Source organism: Ylistrum balloti, unplaced genomic scaffold (genome assembly GCF_031769215.1).
Source record: "Ylistrum balloti isolate Yb309-2 unplaced genomic scaffold, AGI_CSIRO_Ybal_v1 Utg372136, whole genome shotgun sequence".
NCBI lineage: Eukaryota > Metazoa > Mollusca > Bivalvia > Pectinida > Pectinidae > Ylistrum > Ylistrum balloti.
The window spans coordinates 20,499-30,073 of record NW_026783019.1 but is presented as its reverse complement, the minus strand read 5'-3'; the positions used below and the strand labels follow the sequence as shown (position 1 = coordinate 30,073).

Here is a 9,575-nt window from a genome sequence, read left to right as displayed (position 1 = left end):
ATTGATAATCTGATCAGTGTTACTGTATATCCATCTTCAAACCTCTAAATTTGTGTTCATTAAACTCGTCTTCACTGATTAATTATAAACAATCCCTTAATTTTAAATAGGACAATCTTGTGAGGAAACATAACTGCTTATTACAAAAGAAATATTAATCTATATAGCAAATCTAGCACAATAAGGTATCAGATTTGAGATTCAAGTATCATCAATACAAAGTAGATTTACATGTACATGTGTTATGTTCCATTTTTGAACTTATTCTAAGAAGAAAGTCTCAGTATTACGACAAATTGCTGAAAGATATTTTACAACCAAATGGAGGTATTGCATGTTAAATACAGGACTCAAGGCATTAATTTCAGACAGTTTCAAGTAAGTATATATTTCATAGTGTGCTTTTGCTCATGTATCAAGAGGAAAATAAAGGCAAAATAGAAGAATCTATTGGGGACATCCCCCAATACTTCAGGACCAATTATACAGTATACATAATATTGTAGATTACACAGTTAATACAAAACATAAATAACACAACGCACAACACTGTAAGTTACAGAAATAAAATAAGTTTCCAGCAAGGCATAACTATATTTTTTAATTTCTTATTGACACAAAATTCCATTGAAAAAAAAAATCATTAATTTTGATAAAGGAACAATCAATCAATATGTTCAAGGTGAAAAGTTCTTCAGATAAAAAACCCCACAAATTAAGATTTTGTTGTGGAGTACTTAGAGAATAAGGCTCATGGATATATCATTTCTAATTCCTACATGTATTAGTGTAAATGTATAGCAATCACAACATACTAATTAAAATGTTTGAAAATATCATTCTTAACTTTTGATTAGTAAATTTAAATTATCCATTGATATATTACAAAATTTGAGGCATACACTTTCTACATATACACTATTGCTAACTCCGTGATGAGGTCATCCAATTTACATGTAGGTCATGCCCTACTGAGGTCATATGCCATTAAATGTGTTTATGAATTAAAATCTGACCAGTATAAAGTCCTTTAAGTACTATGTATGACAATGTACAAATGCAGAATCAGAATAAGGCTTGTACATTTAAAACTATGAGAGTAAATCTTCCCAGTAAACTTGATATTCTTTTCTCAATAAATGGATTTCTGTAATTGGGACTATAAAAGATCAATAATATATATACAGTAATGATACACATATTACTGACTGATTATCTCTGACACAGATCAATATATACTTTGAATATTTAAAATGCAAAAAGCAAATGTAAAATACTTGTATGACATGTTATAAAGACTTATTCATAATCATATTGACTGAAAGCTGTTATTTTACAACATCAATCAGTTATATCTATGTATTTAACTGTACGCAGAATTATTATGAGAAAAGTTTAACAACAAAATATAACAAGAAACTGTAAATACATTTGATCTGGCCTTGTGGATTTTAAGATAAACACCATGACATCATGTGGCCTTTATAAAAAATACATCAGGAAAAATAAATATGACTTAACTGCCCTAAAATAGTCAGGGTTCTCGTTAGGACACAACACTTTTAATTTTAACAAGAGGTCTGTTCTAGACACATAGCATCAATATTGTTATATTTTATGATACTAAGACAAACAATTTCTATATTGATACACTTTATAAATATCAGAAATGTATTGTATCTTTTGAATTATTGTTTTATATAGCATTTAAAGCTAAAAAAATTATTCATGACACCATAGTTTGCTCCGTTTTTTCAAGTTTAAAGTCCTGAATGAAATTAGTATGTTTGGAGTTTTATCTCCTCAGAACAGCTGAGGTAATACAAGGACGGGTGCCTCAGGAGACAATATTTGGAAGAAATCACATTGTAGAAAGAAAGAAAATAGTAACAATTAAGTATTGCTTTGATGACAACAGATCAATTTTAGTCTCTTTAGATTTCCTTGGTAATCAAGTGTCATAACTTGTACACTGTGAATGGAATCCTTACTCTGCATCATATACATGTAGACCATGTAATATAGGCCCAACAAGTGATAAGTAAGTGTTAGTATTATTAAGCAAACAATCTTTACTTATATGAATACCTGTACATGTACTAAAAATCATGTAATTATACCGAAAGCAAGCAATTACACCACAATACGTAATCCACTTATGTACCTCTCTAAAAAGAGAAAAACTGAATATATCTAAACATTTCTGATCATCTGGAAGCTGTGTTTGAGCATTATTAATTGTACATATAATTACATTAATACCTTGTACCAGTTTTACAGATTAATCTAGATTCTCTTCTCTCATCTCAGTTACTAAGCTTTATTTTGCTGTGGTGATGGCTGCCACAATCCCTCCACAGCAAGTCAGAAAGCAGATGAGTCCCCCTAGGATATAGGTAGATGTGATGATCCAGAAGGCAAAGTAGTAACAGGTAGGATGGCAGTACATTTGAGAGGTCTCATCAGTACTGAAGTTTCCATAGGTACGATATACCCACACATTTCCTATAAAAAAATGGGAATCAGATTATCATAGGAGTGATGGCTAAGTACCATAAGTGCATAACCAGAATTCCCTATATAAAAGAGGGCAACATGTTTCCATGGGTTATAGATATGGTAGCCACACATTAAGTGAAATATGGAGGCATTATTATCATAGATACGTATGATACAACCAACATTGCTTGTAAGAGCAGACATGGTGGGAAGTCATATCTTTGTACAGTTGTCAGTTACTGACATCAATTGGCAGGCTGCTACCTAGATATCAGTCTTGATAAAGGGACAGAACTCTTACATGTCAAATATGTAATGACTAGGCAGCTTGAAAATAAGGAACGAGTGTAAGTCTTACCTGCAATAAACCAGGCGAACAAAAAGCAGTTCAGTAACATGTCTGCTGGATTTGTCTTCACATTTTTCTGATCATCATCCTCTCCTTCTTCTTTCTTATTTCTCAGTTTCTGTCCTAGACTGGACAGATTCTTGATAATCCCAAACACTCCAGCCACCAATAGATAGATAGGGATAAACCTCTCAGCTGGACATTGATGTAGATACACACCTCCTGTCAACCAGTGATTATATATTCTTACTTATTCAATGATATCAACACTTAAGGAGATATCCATAAGTTTACTAACGTAAATGGGAAGTGTTACATAAAAACGAACCACAATTTATCACTAGTTAACAATTTCAGCTAAAACATCATCAAGTCATTATACACCTATCAAACACAATCCAAGGTGTTGCTCACATTGGAATATCTGGTCATATCAATTGCTGAATGATAAATTTGTTCCTTTCAAAAATGATATTCAACCTGTTGACATAAACAGAATTACAAACATCTCCTTTGTACATGTCTGCATACCATATCATATTAATGTTCTCAAGAACTGGGTTGGAGAAAAATAAAGAGGTAAAGTTTGTAACTGGTGTTCAACGACACAAATTTTGTTCAACAAGCTTTAAATACATCTTAAATAGAATCAACTGGAGGAATACAAGTATTATGTAACATGTAATGGTATTTCAACACCTATATATCTGTACCGACATATATTGAAGATTGTCAACAGAGCAATTGAATTTGTGAAATGGACACTTGTGGTGTATGTGCATATCAGTTAACTAGAAAAATGTTCCAAACTAACAAAGAATACTCAACATGATGGACCTACCTATAGCTGTCATTGCTATTGGAATCGCCAGGAAAATTCCCATTATAATGGTACAGGCCACTGTTGAAAAAACAAGTGTGTCAGATTCAACAATTAGTAAATTCTAAATATCCAGAACCAAAAACATACAGATAGGTCACAAACACAATCAACATAAAGGATACACTATCATTGGAGCTAATGTACATGAACATGTAACATGTAGTTGCCCTTCAAACTAGATATAGACATACACTCTATGGACATGTATGTACAAATGTCCAGCATACAAAACTAGATATAGATATACACTCAATGGACATGTATGTACAAATGACCAGCATACATGCCCTTCAAACTAGATATAGACATACACTCTATGGACATGTATGTACAAATGTCCAGCATACATGCCCTTCAAACTAGATATAGACATACACTCTATGGACATGTATGTACAAATGTCCAGCATACATGCCCTTCAAACTAGATATAGACATACACTCTATGGACATGTATGTACAAATGTCCAGCATACATGCCCTTCAAACTAGATATAGACATACACTCTATGGACATGTATGTACAAATGTCCAGCATACATGCCCTTCAAACTAGATATAGACATACACTCTATGGACATGTATGTACAAATGTCCAGCATACATGCCCTTCAAACTAGATATAGACATACACTCTATGGACATGTATGTACAAATGTCCAGCATACATGCCCTTCAAACTAGATATAGACATACACTCTATGGACATGTATGTACAAATGTCCAGCATACATGCCCTTCAAACTAGATATAGACATACACTCTATGGACATGTATGTACAAATGTCCAGCATACATGCCCTTCAAACTAGATATAGACATACACTCTATGGACATGTATGTACAAATGTCCAGCATACATGCCCTTCAAACTAGATATAGACATACACTCTATGGACATGTATGTACAAATGTCCAGCATACATGCCCTTCAAACTAGATATAGACATACACTCTATGGACATGTATGTACAAATGTCCAGCATACATGCCCTTCAAACTAGATATAGACATACACTCTATGGACATGTATGTACAAATGTCCAGCATACATGCCCTTCAAACTAGATATAGACATACACTCTATGGACATGTATGTACAAATGTCCAGCATACATGCCCTTCAAACTAGATATAGACATACACTCTATGGACATGTATGTACAAATGTCCAGCATACATGCCCTTCAAACTAGATATAGACATACACTCTATGGACATGTATGTACAAATGTCCAGCAAAATAATGTCTTTAAATATAAATGTACAGTAAAACAATATGTTAAAAAACATATGCCCAATAAAACATTATCTTAACATAGCAATGTCTAGTAAAACAATAAATATACATACAAATGCACAGTAATACAATGTTTATACCTATAAAAATGTCCTGTAAACCAATGTCTTAAGTTACAAATATCTTGCTAAAAAATGTTAATACAAACAAATGTCCATCTAAGCAAAGTATAAACATACAAATATCTGGTAAACAGAGTTTAGAGTTACAATTTTTCGGTTCAGCAGCTTCAATGTATGTAAATATCAAGTAATAAAACAAACAATATAGAATTAAACCAATAAAGGCATAAAAATTCAAACTACTGTGTCAAATGGTGTACAGATAATGAACTGTAACACAGAAAACAAAACATAGGTTGTCTTAACTTACAGGTTCCCATAAGTATGCCTACGAAGCTCTTGGCAAACTGAGCATTGTTACTGGATGAGGCTTTGGCAGCCTTCACCTTCCCAAACAGTGAATCGTACGATGGCGGAGGTTCTGAAATTTGATAGAACATTAAAATGACAATTTATGCAGTTTTATCATTTTTTACAATGTACATATTTATGACAAATTCCATACTATACTATAATGAAATCCGTTAACATTACCGGTAATGCAATTCAAACTGATAACTGACTAAAGGTTTACAACCACAGTATAATTTTACAGCAGAAGTAGTACTGAACTGACCAGGTTACATTGCACTTAATACTGCAGTAATTCATATCAGAAAACAATAAATGAAGATCTTACACAACCTACCAGAGTATCCATTAGCCCCATATGGAGGAAGGCCCTCAGGCATATCCACTGCAGATTGGTCAGCTGTGGCATGGTAAGATGGTGGTGATTCCTTTGGATTTGAGAGGAAACAAATCAAATGTACACTTAGATTTACCAACACACACCTACTCCCACCTGGTATACCCGCTAAGTTATGAAGAAACTTTTAGAATATAAAGATAACTATGTAATAAACTAACCCTCATCATACATACTGTACATGTAAACTTTAAAATATCAGTTAAAGAACTTGTACATGTTCAAAAATTCCTGGCTTATAATAAATTGTATCCTAGACAAATATGTCCTGTCATTACATTTAAATAAGTACAATTGTGATGTGAATTAAATCATATGACATATATTGTACATACTATGAAAACTACAAGTACATGTAATGAACTTAGTATGAGTGCCTTATATACTGTATATCTATGTACAATACATTCCACAGATATACATCAGATAAAAAAATAAAATAACTGTCTACCCAAGAGAAAATATACCTGAGAATCCCAGCAGGATCTCATCATGGGCCCTGTCAGGTAAAAATATCTTACCAGGATCCTGGTTATCCCAGTCATTTCACATTGCAATTTTAACCAATTCCAAAACAAATGGGATCTGAATATCATTTTCTCATGGGTATTACCATACTGTGATTAAATCAATAAAGTATGATGATAAAGTGGAATATATTTTGCTGAAAATATGAAAATCTGATTTTTGAAAAATAATTTTTAATTTGCTGATATACAGTATTTGATTGAAACCGAAGAAAGCTGTTATTACATTGAAATTTCTAATAGTAATGGCACTACTCAGAGTTCTTGAAAGAAAGACATGCATTATCTGAAATAAAGACTAACTATTGGTATAAATAAGACAGAAAATCTATGAAACAATACCAATGGATATATTTATATGAAACTAGCTCAGTACTTTTTACTCCTTCAGACACAATTTGACAATTTAACATTATCTGTTCTATGAAATTGTAATGAATTACCTGTTCTAGTGCATTACCATCACTGTGTGCCTAAAAATAAAAAAAGAATTGTCATTGTCACTCAAATCAATATAATGATGAAGCATTGTACATAACATTATGTACATGTGGCATACAATGCATCAGGCTTCTGTATGTACAAGCAATGCTTATATACAAGCTGATGATGTAAAAACCATGTTATGATTGTATTCTAGAATTCATTTCATCTAAGATATGTATAGTAACTTTAGACAATCTTTGGTGGTCAGGTGGCGCAGTGGTAACACATCCACCCTTCTCCAAGTCCACCAGGGCTCAATTCCCCAAACCAAATGGACATGAAAAGGTAAGGGGCCACAGCCCCTTCCCATGGGTTTCCCTGGTACTCAGTAAAGACCCATCCCAAATTTCAGTCTGGGCCAACAAACATGATTAGTGTAAGTTGGAAAAACGTGTTTTACTTTTGATCTAGATCTGACAATAGTACACCTAAAGTGTGAAAGTGAGAAAATAATCTGCAACTTCAGTTGTTGTTAAGGAACAAGATATGTATTTTAGTATAGGTTTCCAACATACAAAGTAAAAATGAAAATAAAAAGTGGTTTTTTACACAATCTCTACATGTAAATACATTATGGAAGTGAAAGTACACGATTAAAAATCGTATTCATCGTAATCACAAAAAGGTAATCTCGGATAGCAGAAATACTATCCGACTTGTTAAGTTGTTTCGTGTTTCTATAGGCGTACAATGATAAAAGTAAGATCGTTTGCAAGATCCGTTGATAAATCGAATGTTGAAACTGCTGACAACATCTGCCAGTCTGCTAAACCGGTTTGACACACCTTCACGTTAATATAACATCATTGCGGGTATATCTTTAACTTATTTAGCATAAAATTCAACGTTGCTGCATTGAAAATTCTCTGTAATACTTGCCAATTTCGTTTCTTCTGCCATCGTTTCTTACTGCACGACAATTTCGTTTCCGTGTTTGTCGCTAAACAGAGCGTCCTAATGACGGCGACCGCTTGTAATGGTTAGTCCTACAGTACGGATTATTTATCTATCAGGATTAGCCCGGAGTCAGATTAGCTAAGATCGTGTAACATGAGTTTAAAATTGAAGCTGCTTCGTCTTTGGAGAGAAGATAAAGTAATAGAACGTTAGATAAGACAGTATAATAAAATTGTTAGATTTGTTTATCTCAAAGTCCATGCCGCTCGGTTTTAACGAATACATGTACGGCATGCGCGCGGCTTGCTGTTATATGTACGTCACCTTTCCTGTGTATGTTACACTGTTACATTTAAAATGTTCTTATCAAATACACGAATTATTTCTCACTTATGCTATTCGTATGGAGCCCGTTAACTGACATGCTCCATACTTATCTTATTTCGTTTTTTCGAAATAATATTTCGTTTAAACGAATTATTATTTCGAAAAAACGAAATAATATTTCGAAATAACGAATTAATATTTCGAAAAAACGAAATAAAATAAGTATGGAGCATGTCAGTTAACGGGCTCTGTATATTCGAGATAATTGATTGAGCAATTGAGTGTTTCTTAATTAATCTATACATTTTCAATTGTCGAAAGTAACGCTTCCGAGTACTGGTGCTTCAGAACACCGCTCTGTTTAAAATTTGCTTGATATTTATGAATGCTTATGAATTTTGAGTCTTAATCTTACTGGTTATGGATACTGTTCTCCGCCATCTTGTGTAAATGTAAATGTTATTATTTGTATGTTTATTCTCAATCTTTTATGCTATTGCATACGGAGTGAAATAAAATTGAAATTGACATGTGTTGTTATGTAAACGTGGTGTTGCGTGTTGGGTAATTGTTGAAATATTGGGCAATTGTTGAAATAATTTCTTGTATGGTCATGTCCAGTATTGTCTTGTTTTCGATGTTGCCGATCAGTTCGTTTGTCTATGTCTCGTCGGATGTTAGATTTGGGAGAGCCGCCGAGGTGAGAGGATCAGGTCCAGTACGGTTTTATGTTGTAGCGTCAGTAGTTCCGGCATACTCTATTAGAAATGAATTACCGGTATATGAAGTGCTCCAAACCCATTGTTCGGGTACGTGGAACAGTATATTTATAGCTTCATTTTGCTTAGAGTGTTGTACTATGAATGAATATTGTATACTTATTTAGTGTAGTCCTATAACGGTATTTCTTTGTTAAATGAGAGAAATGGCGGGATAATGTTCATTTAACTCGATAGCCAGAGTTTTAAAGAGTTTTAATTAAACGTCAAGAAGAGTTGATGGACTTCTCTCTCCCCCCCCCCCATAGAAATAATAAAACAAAAAAACATAACTGTCCGAGGATTACGGCGACTCCTTATTGACATGATCGATAGTACGGAAGCGTATTCCGACCACGTTGTGTTTTATTTTAACTCGAAATTTCGAGTTAGTAATCCGAAATTTTGAGTTAGTAAGTCGAAATTTCGAGTTGTTATCTCGAAATTTCGGGTTAATATCTCAAAATTTCTGATGAATAACTCGAAATTTCGAGTTGCTATCTCGAAATTTCGAGATAAAATAAAACAAAAATTAGAAAGTTTCGCTGGACCGATGAAGTTCCGTGTACATGTAGACTGTACATTGTTTACATGTAGACAGAGTATCAAAGTGTACCCTGCATGAAAATTTAATTAATGTAGTTTTATTATCTATGATTGAAAATTTAAAAAAAAGGTTGAAAACCGCATCAAAATGTGCTAGCCCAGTAACGAGATATTGACGTATAAATTGCACGATT

At 33.3% G+C, this 9,575-nt stretch overlaps 1 protein-coding gene across 1 annotated transcript; it reads right to left on the bottom strand.

The window, feature by feature from the left end:
• Positions 1–1,294: 1,294 nt before the first annotated feature.
• Positions 1,295–7,793, bottom strand: LOC132564286 (transmembrane protein 272-like). Its single transcript, XM_060228956.1, has 7 exons — positions 7,733–7,793; positions 6,811–6,840; positions 5,781–5,871; positions 5,403–5,513; positions 3,690–3,749; positions 2,858–3,070; positions 1,295–2,505 (listed from the first exon to the last, which is right to left on the bottom strand). The coding sequence occupies exons 1-7, from the start codon at positions 7,751–7,753 to the stop codon at positions 2,321–2,323; spliced, it is 711 nt and encodes a 236-aa protein (XP_060084939.1). The 5' UTR covers positions 7,754–7,793; the 3' UTR covers positions 1,295–2,320.
• Between the last annotated feature and the right edge of the window lie 1,782 nt (positions 7,794–9,575).

Excerpts from the sequence above, each read along its gene's own strand:
- LOC132564286 (XM_060228956.1), bottom strand. The coding sequence starts at position 7,753 with ATGGCAGAAGAAACGAAATTG. Across the intron at positions 3,750-5,402 it reads AGGCATACTTATGGGAACCT|TGGCCTGTACCATTATAATG; the intron begins GTAAGTTAAGAC and ends TTTTTTCAACAG. Across the intron at positions 2,506-2,857 it reads GTTCGCCTGGTTTATTGCAG|GAAATGTGTGGGTATATCGT; the intron begins GTAAGACTTACA and ends ATTTTTTTATAG.